The sequence below is a fragment of the Oculina patagonica genome, chromosome 14 (genome assembly GCF_052425735.1).
Source record: "Oculina patagonica isolate OP01 chromosome 14, crgOcupat, whole genome shotgun sequence".
NCBI classification, from domain to species: domain Eukaryota; kingdom Metazoa; phylum Cnidaria; class Anthozoa; order Scleractinia; family Oculinidae; genus Oculina; species Oculina patagonica.
Genome location: NC_135771.1, coordinates 21417287 through 21438160, shown reverse-complemented (window position 1 = coordinate 21438160; position 20874 = coordinate 21417287). Strand labels below are relative to the sequence as shown.

The 20874-nt window shown below is 39.6% G+C and overlaps 2 protein-coding genes across 2 annotated transcripts; one reads left to right on the top strand and one right to left on the bottom strand.

Annotated features, from left to right (window-relative positions):
* The first annotated feature begins 1766 nt into the window (after positions 1-1766).
* LOC144638834 (uncharacterized) lies at positions 1767-17392 on the top strand. The gene is made up of 6 exons (XM_078498117.1): positions 1767-1921; positions 7143-7796; positions 12306-12392; positions 12745-12840; positions 12961-13074; positions 16707-17392. The coding sequence occupies exons 2-6, from the start codon at positions 7163-7165 to the stop codon at positions 17375-17377; spliced, it is 1602 nt and encodes a 533-aa protein (XP_078354243.1). The 5' UTR covers positions 1767-1921; positions 7143-7162; the 3' UTR covers positions 17378-17392.
* Positions 17393-18167: 775 nt separating this feature from the next.
* LOC144638833 (uncharacterized) lies at positions 18168-20642 on the bottom strand. Its single transcript, XM_078498116.1, has one exon. It carries the CDS (start codon positions 20544-20546, stop codon positions 18912-18914), a length of 1635 nt encoding a protein of 544 aa, XP_078354242.1. The 5' UTR covers positions 20547-20642; the 3' UTR covers positions 18168-18911.
* Positions 20643-20874: the final 232 nt, after the last annotated feature.

The following is a 20874-nucleotide window of genomic DNA, read 5'->3' as shown; positions in this document are numbered from 1 at the left end:
CTAAATGCACACTCCACTGAACATCGTCAAGCCACTAATTAACACCTTTGAAAATGCATAGAGCGATGCACTAAGAAACGCACGAAAGATCGCGCAGGGAATGCACAGTGTAACGGACTAGAAACGTATAGGAAAGCATAGAGCGTTACACTTCGAAACGCCAGAGGGATGGGGCAGGGAATAGAGGTCGGTAAACCACGAGGGATACGCGGAGAACAGAAGGGAATGTACCGGAATCGTATAAAATAATGCGCAAGTAAAATGTGCACTGGTCGGTACAAACGAACAATTCACGGTGCAAAGCATTATGCATATGGAGAGATAAAGAACGCGCAATGTAGGAGGGAATGCACAGTAAACAGCCGGTAACGCTGGCAAATTCACGAGGAACAGACAGGGAGCACATGGCTAAATGCAATAGAAAACGCACAGGAAACCCACGGCGGCACGCACGAAAAATATGTACAGGAATACCAAAGAAAATGTAGGGACTGTCTCTGCAACACACAGGGGTACTCACTAGTAATCAAAGAAGGTAACGTGCTTGCAAACGGACGTGAAAAAATAAAAAATATATCTTCTATCAACCCTATTGAACCCCGTAAAGGTCCGAAAATAAGCCCTGGGTTTATTTTTGATCCGTCCCTTTTAGGTGGGCTTATTTTGGGGGAGGACTGTGAGGGGGTGGGGTATTTTAGGATGAAAATGCGCATTTCAGAAATGTTTGGTTTTATATTTGCCAGAAGTCAGTGATAGAACACGATCGCGTGTGCGTTGCTAGCTCTTAAAAGGAAAATTGTTCTCGATTTTTGGCTTAAAATATACAAGATTGTAGGTTTTGGACTACATTTAAGGTTTCTACTTGTTCTTCGTTTTCTATCGCGATCCTTCTGCTCAAGGGGAACGCAGGCTCTAGGAACGAGATTGGGTTAGAGCGCTAGCTGGGCATCCTCGACCCCAGAGCTCTTGTCTTTTGCACGTGACTGACGGCGAAAGTCATGCTCAAAAGAGAAGTGCTCTGGGTCGAGAATGGCTAGCTGTGGTCATATTCATTGTCGACCCCAGAGCCACTTATCCCTCTTATCTTAGCCGGCTGAGCCTGGGACACGAGGAACAAGTGGCTCTTGGGAAACATGATTTGATTGGCTGGATTTTTAACAAAGAAAATTTAAATATGGAAAATCCAATTAACCGTTGTAAAATCCCTTTGTTGAAATGGATTTTAACACGGTTGATTTGATTGACTAAATTTGACCAGATTTAAAGGCAGTCAAATCATGTGTCCCCAGAGCCACTTGTTCCTTATGCTCCAGGCTCAGCCGGCTAAGAGGGACAAGCAGCTCTGGGGCCGAGAATGGGGACACTTCACTCTCACAGTGTGTCTCTCCACTCAAGTGTATAAAAGGATCCGGGGAATTTATTGTTGGGGGGTAAACCTGCGATGGACTCCAGCATCCCATCCCAGAAACGTGGATAAGCCTCAGTGGTAGGCTAATAGGTTCGTCCGTTAACCTTAACCTAGACCTTCAGTAGTAAATAGTTAAAACAAAAAAAAGCATGAACGGTAACAGTCTTAACTTCATGTGTTTATTTGGTGACCAATAAGATAAACGGTTTTAAATTACAAAGCTTAAAGGGAGCCCCCACCCCTCCCCTTTCCAAAAAAGCCTGAGTCGAACCACTATGTGATAGTTACATGACGTATCTACGCTGACTAAAAGGATCGTTGGCCTTTGCGAAAGTGAAACCTTCGAGGACGACTTCGAGGACACCTTCTAGTCGACGTTCGTCGTTCGACGTTCGTGTGGAGAAGGGCCTTTGGAAACGGGTGTGAAGGCTTGTGTTTGACAATCTCTAGAATGTGATGAATCACTTCAGGTGAAAAGTTTCAACGAGCCTATACTCATGTCGCAGTTTCAAGGTAAGGCAGTGAAATATCCCGAAAGTTCTACACTTAGCATGCATGACAAAGTTTTTTGCAGCCATGATTGCCTTTTCCATCAAGATGAAGATATTTTTTGTTTCGATCACAAAATAAAGTTAAGTTTGATTCCTTCGATGTTTACACACAGGAATTTATCGCCTCAAGCACATCGCTACCACGGTTATTTCTTGGTGACTGCATCTTTGATTACCGAACAGTCAACAATCATACTCAATTGAATGTTCAATTACTGAACTGACTCCTCCTGTTTGTTTATATTGCGAACATTTTGTACGGTGCATCGTCCCCCTGATTAGTCCTGCGTGATTTATTTATCAAGGGATGGATTCCATACAAAATCGAATCGGACTGAGCTCGATTGTGTTCGATTCTTGAAAATCCAGTTTGCCCAAGAAGACTGGATCAAAATACCAAGAGATTTTCGAGCTTCAGGCTTCTTCATTGCGTTGTACATTTTGCCTTAACAAATTTGGAGCACATACCCGGCGTATCGAACCAAAAATCAATCGGGACCTGTTGGGAAATCGAACAGAATTGCACATCTACTTTGCTGTGCAGAGTTTTTCCCTTCGGGAGTTATTACTCCCAGGGTGTCCAATCGAACAAAATCGAACCAAAAATCAATCGAACCCAATCGAACAATTGAACTCAATCTGATTCGATTTTGTTCGGAATCTGTCTCTTGATAAGTAAAGCACGCCGGACTAATCTGAGGGACGGTGCACCGTACAAAATGTCTGCAATATAAACAAACAGAAGTTTAATAATCGAACGTTTGATTGAGTAGGATTTTCGACTGTTCGGTAATCGAACGTTCGATTTTGTTCGATTGTCGACTGTTGGGTATTTGAACGTTCGATTCTGTTCGATTGACCAAATTTTATTGTGAGTTCAATTATGTTTGATTACTGAACCCAATCGAAGGTTTGGGTTCGATTACCGAACCCTCGATTGGATACGCCGGGATTACTCAAAGTGAAGATAAGAAGTGAAATGCACCTCTTTCGAAAGTTATTTTTCATCAGTTCTCCATGGCACCAGGGTCTGAAGATATTAAGTTCTTTTGGTAGCCAAAGAAAACTGCAGCATTTTTTCTTCACAGGAAAACACAAAAACTTGAAGTTGAGGTATAACAATTTTACCATGTCTATTTTTTTTCCACAATAGTACAAAGAAAAATTTGACCTTTTGGTACTTTTGTAATCACAGCTCAGTCATTGAAATTCTAAGGGAGATAGAAAATCAGGTTAATCAATTTAATCTCAGGTTTTTTGCTCGCTTACCGGTTTGTTTTGTGACTAGCAATAATAACATAGTATTTGATACATGTATAATTATCACCACTAGATGGTATGCTCACTAGTCTTTTATGTCAAATGGCCAAAAATGGAGTAATCATCAATTAATGGCAATTAATTAACTAGTGATAGAGATAATGAGTTTCCTTTATAATCGACCATGTTGCCTAGCGTATCATCTTTTGTCAGATCCAGCGGTGAGGTGTAATCTCTTACCCACCTCTACCCTAAAACATTTCTTTCTGTGGGTTACTTAAAGCATTCATATATATTTTTATTCATATTTATATCATAATTTCTTTTTTAATATTTAATTGCGTTCAACGAAGGAGAGCGCAAGCCTAATTTTATTTTTTCGTCCTGTGTCTTTTGAGTTGGTATGCCTGTGTACAGTACCGCTCAGAAATAAGCGTCCATCGTATACGCACCTTATACGCACATCCGCACATACGCAGACGCATATACGCACATACGCAGACGTGCGTATGCAATGAAGCGTAAGCACATACGCAGTTCTTTGTTATTCATTGCTCTTGGTTCTCATTGTGTTGTATTGTTGGAGAAAACAAATAAAGTTTCTTTGCGAGAAAATTATAAAACAGCGTTGGTCAATCGAATGATAAAATCTTTATTACTTACCGAAAGTTCCAAGTTCATAATGGTATAAAACAGAGCGTTTCCAAAACATTCACGGAAATATCTCGCTGACATCGAAAGCAGAATTCGCTGCAGATGTAAAATAACTGTTGCATATTTTCGACTCTTTGACCACATCAGGTTAAAGACGAGGAAGTTTCTTTAGGGTTGTTCTTCTTAACTTTAAGAAGAAACCTAGTTGGAGTTAGCTCGGTCCCGCCGAATCAGGACAAACATAACCAGCGATCAGGCAATCTTCGGACAAAACATGAAGCACGTGTGTAATGTCACGCGTACGAATTGTTTGTGTTATGACTTAAGACGCAAATATTAAACCTCAAAGTTCAATCTGTCATTTAGTTTTCTTTAGAAAAACGCAGTTAAATGTGTATGAAAGAATCTAAATCGGATACTTGCGTGCGGCGTTGTGTTACATTTATTTACGATGGAGTTTATTCGAAAGGTTTCAAATTACTTTTGACATATGCAAATTTTGCCAACTTTTGGACTCTTAGCTGGGCCGCGTTAAAAAAGCAAAATTTGTTTAACTCCTCTAAAGCTGTACATAATAACAATTGATGCCGTTATCTGTGTTAGTAATAAAGACAAATTTCATTCAAGAAGAATTTAGGTTCTGGGAATTTTATGCTAAATTCACAAAAAAATAAAACAAGTTCATTTCAAGCTAGACGCGATGGCGCGTCACAAGTCTGCCTTTCAATTTAATATTCACGGAAGGCTTTACGGCTCCGATGTTTTTCATGTGGAATGTTTCGTTTGCCGACTTGAGTTTAGAGTTTAGAGTTTATGATGCGCCGTCAACATTGATCTTGTTTTTTAACATTTCTTACAACATAAACTTTTGGTCTCTTCACAAGGCGAGACTGTTTATGAATTAATTGCCTATTGAAGCGACACGGCTTAGAAGCGAAAAAAAATATCTCTGGTTCTATTTTGCGTAAATGGGCGATTCAAACTGGAAAAGTGATTCCAATGAGTAGAAACTAAGTTCTATTAGAGTTTATATGATGCGCCGTCAACATTTATCATAAAGGTAAGGCCGGTAAGTCAAGTAACGAAAAAGTTATTTCTCCGTTTCTATTTTGCATAAATTGGCGATCTCTAAAAGAAGAAATAGCAAGCCATCAAAGAACAATAAACTATGGACAAAAGAAAAAACAATAAGCTTGCTCATACATACTGATGAGCATACGCGTATACAGAGTATACGCACATACGCACATACGCAGACGCATATACGCAGATACGCATACGCGCGTATGTGCAAAAGCATACGCGTTTTTCGCGTATGTTTTGGGATGCTTATTTGCGAGCGGTACTGTACTGTTATGTGGAATGAATCGAGTCGTAATGCACGCGCAGGTGTATGGACACCAGATTGGCCGCCCCGATTGATTTTTGCAGGGGCAAATCTCGGCCGGGAAACTGGTAGCCACAGATGACCTCGATTTCATGCAAAACAAGATGGCGTCCCAAACGGAGCTTAGAAACATTATTTTGCTTGAAAAAAAGGTTAAAAACGTGTGGCCAGAATTGTAATTTTGCCAAAAATGTCAGGGAGAACATTAGAAGGTTATCATCCAAGGTAGCAGAGTTGTCTTCAGCCACCGAACGTCATAAAAAGAGTGAAAATCGAGTAAGTTGATGTGTAGTTTCGTACGGAGTTCGCTCGTAGGTAAACCAGCGTATTTTCCTGCAATTATATGTTGCACAAAACTACAAATTGTTAGAATTAAATGCATCAAAGTGGGTATAATACAGATCAAAATTGTTTTATCACTTCTTTGAATTTGTGATACCGTAAAATTCCGGTTATTAGCCCCCCCGCTTATAAGCCCTCCCGGTTATAGGCCCATCTACCTGGAAACAAAAAAATACATCCGATTATAAGCCCCCCCGGATATAAGCCCCCCTCTACCGGATGACAGTACTGAACAGGGCTAAATGTTGCTTTATTGTGCGTTTCTAACTTAAAAACGTATTTCGATCAACAATCCCATGGCTCTTTTCGAAACGATTTTTTCATTCCGCTTATAAGCCCTCCCGGATATAAGCCCCTCCGTTTATAAGCCCACCCAAAACCCCTTACGAAGTTGTATAAGCCCAGGGCTTATAACCGGAATTCTACGGTATATCATTATTCCTAGAAACACTAGACATTTTGACGAGGGAATCGTTGTGAATGTAATATGCATGTAGTGGAGGGATTACTGTGTGAATTATGTCTGTGTAATTTTGAATCGAAGTAAAACTATTTCCAGACGTTTGTGGAAGTTTGATTCTCGTTTAGTGCCAAACGATAACAGGTCAAGTGAAATAAATAATTATTTTTGTGTAAATATTTCATTCATTCTATGTTCTTTTGGCTCGTCACACAATCTTTCTCGCACTTTATATCCTCCTTGTGTATAGTGAGGTATAAGCATAGTGACCCATAGTAACTAACTTTGACATAAGGCATACTACAAGTAGGCCGACCATGTCGGTTTATTGCCACTGCCTGCTTACCTTGGGTCTATTTCACCTATAGGTCGAACGCACTCCCCTAATCTCTGATTACTACTAGTTTCCTATTACTTGTATTAGTTCTCTTCGTTTTTATACTTGATTTAAATTACTGTCATGTGCCTTATACATGAGCCTCTGGCTCGGATAGGGAGGGCTGAACCTCATCCTGCGTTATGATTCTTTTTACTAAAAAATCGATTGATTGATTGATTGATCGATTGATTGATTGATTGATTGTCACATTTAGTCTTAGTTTTGTTCCTGTTTATTGTCTAGTAAATATATTATGCCCAGCCATTTCCATACTTAACAATTATTCCACGAGCGCGCGTTGGATATGAGATGGTAGATAGCCAACGAGGTGCGTAGCGCCGAGTAGGCTATAACGATCTCATATTCAACAAGCGCGAGTGGAATAATTGTTTTATTAAAAACGCCCAAAAAATTGCAATACTTGAGCTCACCAGCTGTTTTCGTTGACGCGTATCGGCTACCATATTTGTGGTCAATGGTATATGAACTCATATACCATTGCCTGTTAACCAATCAAAATTCAGGAATTGCAATATACCATTTCTAGTTTTTAATAATGTGCAATATCAACTCGTTAATTTTTGCCTGAAAATTTGTGAAATGCTCCCCCTTTCCCCTTGCGACATGGCAGGAACTTCCAGAACAGATTGCAGTTTAAACAAACCTATAAATAATTATTTTAAATAAATGATTTTTTTTAGGTTCATTAGGCTACTAGTCAATGGCTTCTGCTTTGCTGGCATTTCCATCCACCAAGGAGACAACAAACTATGCACGGTTGTGTCGTCTTCTGGTGGATGTGGGATCCCAGGCCTTGAGAGACACATTTGATGGTATACACCCTCCAGCAGGACTGCATCTTGTTCTGGCACATAATCCAGCACATGCAACACTACAGACCCTTAGGAAGAAGAAAGTTCTCAATGCTACACAATGGGGAAAGTTGTACCCTACTATTCCTTCATCTGTTTCATCAGCGAGCTTTGATATAACACTCCTGGTGGTACTGCTGAGGAATATTTGTGGTTTGCGTGCTCCGGTCACTACTGGCTGGGACAGACTTCCTTCTCCTATGGACACAAGTAAAGAAGCCAACATCGCCAGGGTGAAGTACTACCGTAACACCGTTTATGGCCATGCTAAACAGGCTTCTGTTGATGATGCCACATTTAACACCTACTGGCAAGATATCAGTAATGCTCTGGTAGCACTGGGAGGAGCGAGTTATGGAGCTGCAATCAGTAAGCTTAAGAATGAGTGCATGGATCCCGACACGGAGGAACACTACAGAGAGCTGCTAAAGCAATGGAAAAAAGATGAAGACAGTATCAAAGATAAACTTGAAGAGATAGAAGGTATGTAGCAATTTAGCATAAATTCTTACAAGAGAAAAACATTGATTAAATCAAAGATCTCTTCGAGATATCGACTTTTTTGCACGAAGTATGAGTCAAAGGTTTATCCTGTGCATTGTTCTTCGAACTTATCATTACAGTTGCTTTGTGGTTTAGTTAGACAAATGTAATCTCCGACACAAAACAATTTATTAACCAAAACAAAAATCTCGATGATTTGGTAAGTGCAGAATGCAATATGGAACAATTGAAAGTATGATGTTTTATATATGTTCGTGTTTATTTGCTTTATTTTACTTTCGGAAAAACTGTTCACAGGCTACTTGTATTCTTTCCCAGGTGTTCCTTACGCTAATTTTTGCAAACGTAACACAACACTTTTGTTCGTTTGTAACAAAATACTTTTGTCTTCTTTGAAAATGCGATAACATGAAACTTTTGTTTTTTGTTTGTTTTACGGCGGCATCAATGACATTTGTTTAATTTAATTAAGTTACGGTTTAGACTGCACGAAAGACGATTCTCAAAAACTAAAGAAACAAATCTAATCAAAAAACATATTTACGTTCTAATTCGCTACGCTCAAACGAACGTAAATTATTTTCTTCTTCAATACTGCAAATAATACACACCAAGGGAATGATGGTTGGATGCTCAGGCAATCCAACCTACGCGAGACATCACAAAGTAAAAAATATAAGATCTTACCGCGAGAAGGCTAAATTGCTAGTTGGTTAGAACCTCTTGAGAATACTGCGAAATTAGCGTCCGAATCCGCCTTCTTCTTTTCGGCTGACAGTCAATTCTCTTTGCATCTTCTGACAAGCAAGCTCGTACGACTCGTATACCTGTAGAGCCAACCACTCGTCTTTGCTTCTTTCCGCGAGATTTGTCGCCTTCTGCCGCGTCGTTGTGAGCTGCCCTCCTTCCGTTACCAGCTTGCAGACTTCTGACGGTTTATCCAGGCTGATCTCTAGCTGAGCGAACGTTCAACTCAAACAGCTTATAATTACTATGAATTTAAACTACAATGCTTCAATGTCGATTTTCGACTTTCCTCCAAATTCTAATTGACTATCCCAACTAGGACGACAGGTAATTCTTGAACAGGGAGGACACTTAATTGACTAACTCTGGATTTGAAGACTCTTGCTGCAACCATAGGATTACTCAAAACTTCGGGTTTACAACTTCAATGTCAGCATGGAATGCGAAAGCGAGAGGACTGAACAACTCTGAACAGTCTATAAATACCTTATCAAACCAATCAGAGATACCCAAGGGACACGCCCAAGCGGCGTGTCATACACAGCGAAATAAATAACCAAAAACCTGTTAATGAACTGTATTGACTGCATACCAGTAGAAAATACATTTTTCGACAGGTTTTTTAAAACGCAGTACAGCTAGGATATTTGTTTCCTGGTTATCAGGTGTTCACGCCGAAAATCCCGGTGCAAGTTTTTGCATACCTAATTACGAAAGCGCTGTGAAAGTCTCAAAATCTAATTTAATTAATTTGCGGTTTTTACTTGGCGCCAAGAAGTCTGCAGGAAGCCTACCGCAAACACGCAATACAAGCGATGTTTGTTCATGATAGTTCCAGAAAACAACGTAGACTAATCTGCGCATGCGTTTGGTGTAAATTACGTTGAGTAGTACCACAAGGAGAGCAAAGGGTTTTCTGAAACAAATATATACGTTTGAGATCTTCATATGAAAGTAACGTAGATGTGCTCCAGGTTTTACCTAGGGGTACGGTCAGGTGCTCCCCACCCCCACCCCCTCCACAAGGAATAATTAATTAATTGATATTAATTAATTAATTGGTGATTAAAAGTTTACACTGTAGCGCTTTAGGGGTTTAGCGGACGACAGCCCCACCAAACCATCACAATAGTGCATTCTGCACTAAAAAGGGTGAAAGCAACTAAAAGGAATAACAAAGTACAAATAGCAAAATTAAACTACAAGAAAGCTAAAGAAAATTATGTACAAGACAAATAAACAGTAAACACAAATCTGATGAAACTAGCAATTCTCATTGTGAGATCTTAATCACACAATCAATGAACTAAAAACTACAAAGTCCACTGTAGATTTAACAATCACAAAAAGTAGGAAAACTGAACAATGATCAAGCTACAAGTTAAGAGAACCTATTCTAATTCAATACAACTTGCAACTTAAAACAAGACAAAAACTAAAGCAAAGCAATAAGATTTATAAATAACTTGAACTTAAGCACTCCAAGGTGTTGACAGCTCAAAACTTGTAAGGTCACAGACAAATCTCACATTACACTATTGCACAATTGAACTAAGCAGATAACACAATAAGCATGCGAACAGTTTCACAGTGAATTTGGTGAATTCAACATGACAATTGGACTGAAAGGGACTGAAACTGCTCCGAATCTCAACTTAAGCAAATAGTGACCTTAGCAAAGGAAAGCTAATTAAACAGAGGGCTAAATTTCTTGAGAAACAAGATCTAAAGGTCACAAGGATAAAATATTGTAAACAGTCTCATACCAAGGTCTTCAAGGTTGACTGGCTTGGTCAAAAGAGGTCTGACTCCTGAGCAGTGCTCTCCACAAAAGCTTGAATGCAACTAAATTCACTGTGAAACTGTTCGCATGCTTATTGTGTTATCTGCTTAGTTCAATTGTGCAATAGTAGACTGTCCACAGCCTCTCGATTTTTCAACGCAAAAAAGCAAACGAAGCGAGCGCGAAGCGCGAGCGCCCGGGGGAGGGGGGGAAAGTGAGCGAAGCGAGGATGTCGTCTAAGACGACTTCTTCAACCCCCAAAAAACCTGCAAAAAGAGACAGAAAGCCGAAATCAGGTGGTCCCTCCGATTTTTGCAGAATATGCGGGTGCTCATTCGCGATTCGCTTGAGGAACTTCGGCAAGACATCGTACATCTCTACGGATAATTTATTTCTCGAGCCAAAACGCGAAGGTGTTTCACGGTGGAAGTTGGGAGACGTCTTGGTCGATTTGGGAATTGCACTGCAAGAAGTCGAATTTCGTTCTAGTAGAGTGTGTTTATCTTGTGCATCTAAAGCTAGAAGTGCAGCAAGCAAGGCAAGTTGATCGTGACGAGCGATTCAAAAGAATGTCACGTTCGCCTCACATGTCTTCGGCAAAGGTTATGCCGGCCAAGTGATTCGCCAAAAGTTATGCCGGTCAAGTGATTCAATTTGATCATTCATGATGCTTTTTAGCGGCGAAACAACAAGAACAACAACATTCCCATCTTCTCTTATTTGTTTCGCCGTAGCATACAGCTGGTAGAAAACGCTTTTCCCGAAGCCAGTCGGTAAAATTCCAACTACGTCCTTCGAACAAAGAAGGTGGCGAACAGCCTCTTTCTGCTCGTCTTTGAGCGATGAAACGTTTGGAATTTTCTCCAACGAGCGTTCCAATAATCGATCGATCGCAATTCGCAAAACACAGCATGTCAATAGTGATGACAACTCGAGCAAACCGCAAGATGCCGCCTGCAAGCAATCATGATCGGCCGTTGTCAAGGTGATGACACTTTTGTCGCCTTTCAACCAATGGGAATTTTCCGTTTCTGGAGAAACGGGAAATTTAAGATTTCTAAAGATGTCTACAGCCCCTCTATTTTTTTCGCTCCCCGCCCCCCACCCCCTTGCTTCGTCGGTTTTGCGCTGGCGTCCAGTTCTCTCGCCGTTCTCACCGCGCGCTCATCGATCGAAAAAACACGAAAAAATAGAGGGCTGTGGACAGTCTAGTGCAATAGTGTAATGTTAGATTTGTCTGTGACCTTAAAAGTTTTGAGCTGTCAACACCTTGGAGTTCTTAAGTTCAAGTTATTTATAAATCTTATTGTTTTGCTTTAGTCTTTGTCTTGAGGGACGCTTTGATCATCCACAGCGGAAAGTAATCCCTTGAGAAATTATAATATTCCCTTGAGAAATTAAAACAGTCCCTTGAGAGTAGACAACTATGTGCGGAATTCGGTCAGAAAGTGACGAGCTTGTCCTCATATCAACTTTTTTACTTGTAAACAAGCAAAAAAGCCGAAAAAATGTGTCAGGAAGACTGAGAAATATGACTACATTGGATGCTGTAGAATTCCAAAAGTAGTGATCCCCTGAAAGTTAAGTCTTCCCAAAAGTAACATTAATTATCTACTTCCATTTAGAGTAGAGTAACTGACTGTTTGGAAGAAATCTTTCTTTAATTACTTCTCAGTTTATAGGAGAAAAAGAAGCTGACTTCTCTGAGCAAAGTAGCGGGCTGTAGTAGGCACATCGAAATAGCGCATTTTATAGTACCATATAAAATTATAGGTTACAATCACATGTTTGTTCGTGATGTTGTATCACCTAACACACCATCCCCGCTCATTTATGGGGAGAGGTCACAATAAGGGAAGGGAAAATAATAGTCAACAACAAGAAAATCAATTGAATTAAACTGTCAATGCTCTTAATAAAGTTGCCATTCTTGAACAAAAATTAATTTACATCCTTAGACAAAATCAGAAGTGACATAGAACAGTTAAAAGAAAGGCTGGATGCTTTCACTGCACAATGGGAAGGAACCAATTCAAAGGACAAAGGTAAACAGTATTGATTTTATGTAGTCATTTTTTTGTTCAAAGCTTTCTGTCTTTTTAATTTGTCTTGCAAATATTGTGTATCTTTGTAATTAAGACTGATATTTTCTATTTCCATTTTCTTGCCTGGGCTTACGGCTTTTAAGACCTTTAAAAACCGATGAAGACCCAAGATTTTCGGTCGAAACGTCTTGTTTTAGTTTTTTGGAACATTGTTTTACAACGTTCAGTTTTTTAAGTCAGTGTCAAACCTTTTAATGACTTTGTTATACCTTCTGTTGATGGGCTGACTGAATTCATTAAATTTAAATTTGACACTAATATACAATTACGTCTGTCAATGTTTTATCATTAGATGAAACCAGAGCTGATTTAAACCAGATGAAAAGTGAAATACGAGACATCAGTGAAAAGTTGAATAGTCAGATGTCACAAGAAACGGCAGTTGAAGGTATAGCCACTTTAAAGTTTAGACACTGATTGGAGGAAGAAAATGTTTGATGTTTGAGCTAAATACCTAAAAAAGAGAATTAACAGATGCAATTCTGAAAGAGTAACTATTTGTTCACAGAAAGCACGAAAGAGCATCTTGGGCAGATGAAAGTTGAAATTGGAAACATCAATGAAAAGTTGGACACTTTAATGAATCAACTTCCTCCTGTAAGAAAGAAACCCAGGATTGGAGGTAAGATCTGCTACTTTTTTCTGGGAGATGTGGTACGTTTGGTTAAAACTCTGTTCCATGTGTCCGTGGCTTATTTGTGTTGCAAAATTCAGATTAAATGAAAATTGTGTTTGTAAACGAGGAGCAAAAGAATACACAATCTAAGGGCCTGTTTACATGGAGGGAGGGTGCCCCAGCTAACCGAGTTACCCGGCTAGAAGGGATGAAACGTAGAACACATTTCCATGCAGAATTCACAGTCCTTCTACTCGAGTTGAGACAGCGTCATTGAAGTGTGTCACAGCGTGGAAAAACCATGTAGCTCCAAATGATTGAAGAAAAATATGACTTTTTACTGAATAATCAAGGCTAGCCATCTTCAAACCTATTTTACTTTGATGTGCAAGCTCTCAAAAACTTTTTTTTTTTTTTTTTTTTTTTTAATAGCTCACACAAAGGTTACATGACTTTACACTACATTTACAAAAGTTACAATTCAAAAAGAGAACGAAACTAAATTAAACAGTTAACTTAAAAAACGGTAGCAAAGTGGACGTTACAAAAGAAGAAATAGTAGGTATTACAAAATTACAAGATTTACAGTACCAGAGTGAACAAAACTTACAGTGAACTGAAAAAAAAAAACCGGTTGCAACGCAGACGTTATAAAGGAAAAAATAGGTATTACAGAATTAAAAAGACTTGCAAATACAAAAGAGAACTAAACTTACAGTAAACTAAGCAAAAAAAAAAAACAGTAGCAAAGCGGACGTTAAAAAGGAAAAAAAATTAGGCTTTAAATATAGTTCATTTCATAGGTATTTTTAAATAGATAACTAAAATTGCTTTTGTTTTTTTTTTTCGATCTAGATTCGATTCAAATCAGTTTTCCCCATATTTTCAAAAACAAGTGCAACTTTTTTTGGGCGATATGACTTTGTTTTAAAATGTCGAGTTTGTCTTGGAGGCGGAGAAGAAAGCTTTCAAAACATAAGTTGCCGACACATGAACTCGTCGCAAAAATGTGGTATTTGGCAATAAGAAGGGTGACATTAAGTGCCTGTTTGTTTTGGATGTCCTGAAGCCAACCGTATAGGACAGCGGATTCAGTCAGAGTGATAGTCTGTTCAAATTTCGAGTGCCACCAGCACGTGAATCTATTCCAGAAAGCTTTAGATACAGTGCATTGGTACAGTAAGTGGCTTATTGTTTGTTTTTCAGTTTCGCATAAAGTACAAATATCGCTTTCAACAATGCCAGCTCGAAAAAGGCTGGATCTGCTAGGTAAAATATGGTGAATTATTTTATACTGGAAAGCAATTAATTTAGAATCTTTAGTTATTAGGAAAGGCAATGAGTACACATTGTGGATTCTTTCTTTTGTGAAACCATAATTTAGGATTCTATTCTCTGAAGTCGGTGGATCTACATGTACATTGATGCTAAGGAGTGTGGCGTAGGCCGTTCGTGTTGATGGAAGGTCTTGGGGAGGGGTGGTTTGGGGTAAGTTGTTTTGTTTCAATTTTTGCTTCCATTCTGATGGAATAGCAGCGATAAGGCCGTGATAGAGTGTGAACGGGATTTTATTGTTAACTTTGCGTTTGATTTCTTCTAGTGAAAGGAATGTATTATCGTCTTTTAGAAGATCTTTAATGCGTATGATCCGAGCTTGAAATAAGGATTTGTAAAAAATTGGCTGACCTCCAATCAGGATGCAACTGTTGTTCCATATAATTTCGCCTTGGATATGACGGTCTTCTGCAAATTTAAAAGAATTATATTCCTGCCAATACTTAAGTAAAGTGTGATAAAAAGGGGGGAGGTTATTTAGGTTGAGATACTTGGTGTCGTACTGGCATTTTGTCAGGAAAGACAAACCCCCGTAGTGGGCAGTGGCGAATTCTGGAATTACTTTCCATGCGGGGTCATCGTCGTCGGTTAGTCTCTTAATCCAAGCTATTTTGAGTGCTTTGTCCATTAGTTCAAAATCCAACATTCTAAGGCCTCCGTGACTTATGTCTCCTATTATTGTCTTTCTTTTTATTTTTGGCGGTTTTCCTTCCCATATAAAATTAAACGAAATTTTGTTAATCTCTTTCACATAAAAATCCGGAATTTCGAGTACAGAGGTGTTGTAAATTAGCTTTGACAAACCAAGAGTTTTTACTATTTTGATTCTGCCGTGGAGGGTAAGCTTCCTTCTTTTCCAACTTTTAAGGGTGTTTTCTAGCTTGCTAATTTTGTCAGCAAAATTCAGGTTATTTGCCGCTTCAGAGTCATAGGAAAAGAAAATGCCGAGGGCTTGAATCGGTTCTTGCGGCCATTTAAAATTATATGGCGTATCGGTCCTGTTTCTCCAAGTCCCGAGCCACATTGCTTCTGTTTTGCTCGTGTTTATTTCTAAACCAGAGGCGAGTTTAAATTCGTGTAGAAGTTTCAATAGATTGGTTACGGAGCGATTGTCACTTACAAATACTGTTGTGCCATCTGCAAATTGAGTGACCTTTATTTCCTTTCCACCAATAGTAATTCCTTTAATGTCTTTGTTGTTTTTCAAGGCTTTTGCCAAAAGAAACTTACTGCGTCCATTTTTGGGGGAATTCAATCGAAATTTAACAGTCTTTGGCCCCCAAATTGAAATTAAATTTGTTGTTTCATGAATTAGGATTATCATTCCTGCAAAAATTTCGAATTAATTAGCTGTTGCTCAAAGAAATATTTTCCAGCCTACAGTTAAAACTAATTTGATCTAATTTTGGTCAAATGGCACTGTTAGGGTCCAGTTTTTACACATTTTATGCCATTAACTTCAAATTTAATTTAAGAACACGCATAAGACTTATCTCGGCAAGCCGGCACAACCCAGGCATAACCGTTTACATGACAAAAAGCTATCCCGCCTAGAAGGGTGCCCCGGGCAAGTAGACCAAGTGCCCAGGCAAGGCGGGTAACTTCCCTTCTAGCATGTAAACGCTTCAATGCATTTTCTTAAGAAAGGTATGAAGAGTTGGCTCGCCCAGGGTAGCTCGGTTAGCCGGGGCACCCACCTTCCATGTAAACAGGCCCTAAATCGTATACAATCAAGCCGAGGTCATAGAGAGAAGAGGTCAATATTTGAATCATTATTTGATTCAAAACTCAAATGTTGTAAACTTGGATTATTGACTTGTTTCATGCGACAGGCAAGTTAGAGCACGGGATGCAATGTCTCATGACGTTTTCTCCATTCTTGTCACTCCCTTTTTAAAACCCTCTACCAGAGGCGTGGTGGCCTTATGGCTAGTGCCTCCAGATTGGCTGGGGCACTGTGCCATGTTCTTTGGCAAGACACTTCACTCTCATAGTGCCTCTCTCCACCCAGGTGTAGAAATGGGTACCGGTGACATAATGCTGGGTGCATCCTTGCAATGGACTAGCATCCCATCCAGAAATACTCCTTGTCGTTTTAACGCTACGGAAATCAGGATAGGCTTCGGCTTAATGGGCCACTAGGCACGTACCTACATTAGGCTTTACCAACAGAGAATAATGGCAAAGCATTTTGGGTAGTGTATTTTTTTTATTTATAAATGTCCCGAATTAAGGCCACCTAACTTAATGTTTCTGTAAAACAGGAAACTATAGGTGACTCTAATATTATTAATTACTTTTAGATGTTTTTGATCCAGCTGAGCTTATTGATGGAATCCGTCAACTCTACAAAACCCGCGAGCGATGGCTTGCTCCGTTTCCATGGTGTGAGGAGTTTCATTTCGATCTGGATAATATTTATACCAGACTCAAAGTGGTCAGCAGGAAGAAAGAGAGAGGAACAGTGACAGCCAACACTGTTAACATGTCTGGGATCTTTAAACCACATGAAGAATGTCCACAACCAAGAACAGTGTTAATTGAAGGAGAGCCTGGTATGGGAAAAACAACTTACTGCCAAAAGCTTGTATATGACTGGGCTACAGGAAAACAGGAAGCAGAAGATTGTTTTCCAAGGTTCGACACAGTGTTGTTGCTGAGGTGTCGTGACATGAAATCTGACCTATGGGACGCCATTGATGATCAACTTCTGCCTCGAGATGTTACAGAAGATGTAAGAGAAAAATTCTTCAACTTTATTCGCGACAACCAGTCTGATGTTTTGCTGGTACTTGATGGATTGGACGAGGTTCCAGCCAAAAAACTACCCATGTTTTCAGAAATCATTCAGGGCAGAGTACTTCCAAAATGTCGCGTGGTCGCTACAGCCCGGCACGAGGCTGGAAAGAAAGTAAGAATACAGTGTGACTCCCTTTTGGAGATCAAGGGATTTACCAAAGACGATGCACAATGACGCAAATTGCTCTGTGCCTGCCCACGGTTGAGGGTGACTTTTGTCGCTATGGCGCGGTCGCTTAGCTAAAAATTTTTAATCTTGTGCCGACTTTTGTGCCCATCAGATCTACCTGTGAACGCACGCGCTAAAAACATGTTTTCAAACAACGTCAAACGTCAGCGTTTCAGGTGTCAAACTTTGAAGTTCAGCAAACCGTAACGGCAACTTTCGCGCCGAAAGTTCAGCACATTCCGGTGTCGAAATAGCGGAAAGATAAGATATAGAGACTTCTTCTGAGAAACTGATGCTGATCTGTGCCGATAGGCATACACAGGTTCACTAGAATCATTTCTAGTGTAAAGTTTCGCCCGTACTCAGTGTTATGGTGAGTATTTTGAGTGCAAAAGTTCGCGGTAATAACGCATTCAGACAAAGCAAAAATGGAAACCCAGCGATCGAAAACGAGCGTTTCTCCGGCGGTTAAATAAACTTTGGAACCGTAGGCGAAGGATATCGAAAGAAGAATTATCGACGGCTGTATTGAAGCAATTTTGGCGAGATTCGACCATTTTTGTGGTATTTATGGAGCTTCGATTGCGAACCGTTGGCGAACTAGGTCGCCTGCCTTTCGTTTCTCTTTAGGAGAAGCACAACGTCAGAAAGAAAAACTCGTCAAAACGGCTTTAACCCACTCCAGAAGCACAGAAATGTCAAAATAACGCAAGATAAGACATTTTTATTCAAATCGTTCATACATGTACTATTTTAATAGAGCAATTAATAAAAATAATCAACTTTATTTATAGAGGGTGAACACATAACAGTAAAAAACTGAAAAACCAGTGGCCCTCTAATATAAAATACAATCAAGAACTAAAATAATGCTAAAAATCTAACAATGTTCAAAAGTATTCTCATACATTGTCTTATAATCACCTAAATTGAATACAACGTCTGGGCGGCCTGTGGTGTCGGCCGAAGATTAATCCGCCGAGCGCGAAAATAATCCTTTGGTACCCAGGGTAGGAACTAAGTAATCTAAAACGTAAAATGACTAACACTTCCCTGAAAATTTCAAGACAAAATTTGTACAAAAATGCTATACCAAAGCACATCAGTTGATGTAGAATTTATCGTGTTAGGCCATCCCAATAAAATGTTTCGTTTCGGTCCGACCCACGACCCATTTCTTTTTCGAAAAGTAAAAAGTAAAATCCAGATTCCAGGCTAGTCAAAGAAGCAAGTACTTTAATTTACAAGCACAAGGTCTTGTTTTATTAACAACAATTGGTATGATGCGATGTCCTTGTCTTTAATTAACATCGATACTACGTCTTTTGAAGGCTGTTTAGACATTTGATAAGGAAAAACGAACGCAAAGACCATGCTTTCGAGTTGACTCTGTAAACAGGCTTTCTTACTTAGCAGCCCAGCCTTCTCTTACCCCTTCTATTCCTTTTTTGCCCGACCGACCGACCCACCTTCACAAGAGACGGGGCGATGGGAAACGAAACATTTTATTGGGATGGCCATATCGGAAAAAAGACTAACTTTATAGTCTAGTGAAAGGCATGTCACAGTTGTAATTGTCCGTGTGGGCGAGACGCGTAGACGGTTTTATAGCTATGAAAAGATATGTACACCCATAAACTGTGATCACAACCATGTTTATTACGGCCACCAGAAGATGTCTCTTCCAGGTTTTTCGCCAAACTGCTATTATTGGCATGTTTTGGAAGCGAGTTTCAATAGCTATTGACACACTTGTGAAAAACCACTCAATGGCCAGTGGAACGGATGTTGTAATGGCAAACAATTGAAGCAGTTGTAAGGGAGATTTGTCGCTCGTGTAAAAATACTGATAGAGGTACAGAAAGCCATTTACAGAGATGATAGCACTTGATTCATAGAGCATGCTCAAGATGTTAATATCCGCTGCTAGTCTCTCACGGCGAGGAGTACGAAAACCTCCCCAGGGAACTTTTCTTCTTTCCAAAACTTGATGGGTTATATGGTCTATAAGAACCATGGTGCTACGTTCAACGACTTCTGCTATGCCATGGATCATTCCAATAATAACAACTTTTTCAAACTTTAAATTAATTCCAAGATCCACTTGCAAAAGCCTCAACATTACCGCTGCCCCACAGTACATTGGGACCAAAAGCACATATGAAGTTCCCGGATGGCTGATTCGCGACAACCGCTGAACGCAAACACGCGACACTCCTTTCACAACCAGAGCTATCAGCGGCGTGAAAATTGCTATAACCATTTTACCATTTTTATCTTCGCCTCTGTACGCTGGGTAGATTATATAAGCAATAACAACAGCAGTGAAATATGTTAATACGCAAGGTATTGTAGTGAGAAGGAACATTCTGAATTGTACTTTTCGGGGACCTCTGGATAGATGGCGGACAATTACGCTAACTTGTAGGCACACGCAGAGGGAAAACAGAGCTATTAAAGGAATTTTCTGTATTGGCGTCAACTTCGTGCGAGTAAACCCAAAATCTTGAAAGCAAATTCGATAAACTGCGTCAATAATGTAGAAAGCCAAGCATAACAGGCAGAGTTTTAGCTTGATCCCTGATATTTGAAACGATCGAAAGTAAAACAAAGTGTTTAGAAAGAACCAGTAGAAGTAAGCGGAGCATACGACCACTTCTGAAACCGTTCTCATCCATTGTAGTTTCTCTGGGATCGATTTGGTAGAAAAGCTTTCACATTTGAGCAACGTTTGATAGCTGAGATAGTAGATTACAATTGAAACGATTCCAACAAGAGTCGCGCTTAAAACAGACATCAGAAATCCAAAGTAAAAAGATTTCCAAATTGAACGAAAAATCGAGGGTCTTAGCCGCTTCCACGCCATTGCTCTATCTTCTGTGACTTCCTGGTTTGATTCATCGTGCTCTTCTGTGGAGCAGGCGTCTATAAACCTGGCTTCAACCCTGCTAGACGCAAGATAATCAAACTTCGTTGCCTCACTGTTGCTGTATTCTTGATAAATAAGATCATCAACCGGTTGGCAGTACCATTCTAATCCCGTGTCGTCCAGAGGATTGTAACCAATTAAGTGCGAATTCTGTTCCGCTTCATCATAATCGTAATGTTCAGCTACACTACGAGTGAAACTGTAAAAAATATGCCCAATGATCTCTACAACTGTGTGGCCAACCATGCTTGCTTCGCAATATCGATCAAATATAATTCCTGGATGAGCTTAAATCACACTTTTTTAGTGTTTTTTTTTTCCTTTCAGTAAAGTGCGATTAACGGAACCCTTAATTCGGTAAAACTCACTCGCTTAAATGCTTTCAACTTTCCTCAGTTTACCGAAAATGAAAATGTTAGTGACGCACTATACGCACGTTTACGTTACGATCCGCATAATGATGATCTAAATAACAATGAATACGAAACTCGAGGTTGAGTTGTGGAAATAAATCTAAAAAGCTTAAACGGTCGTCAACCATCCCAAAATTGGCCACAAAAATGAATACAACCTC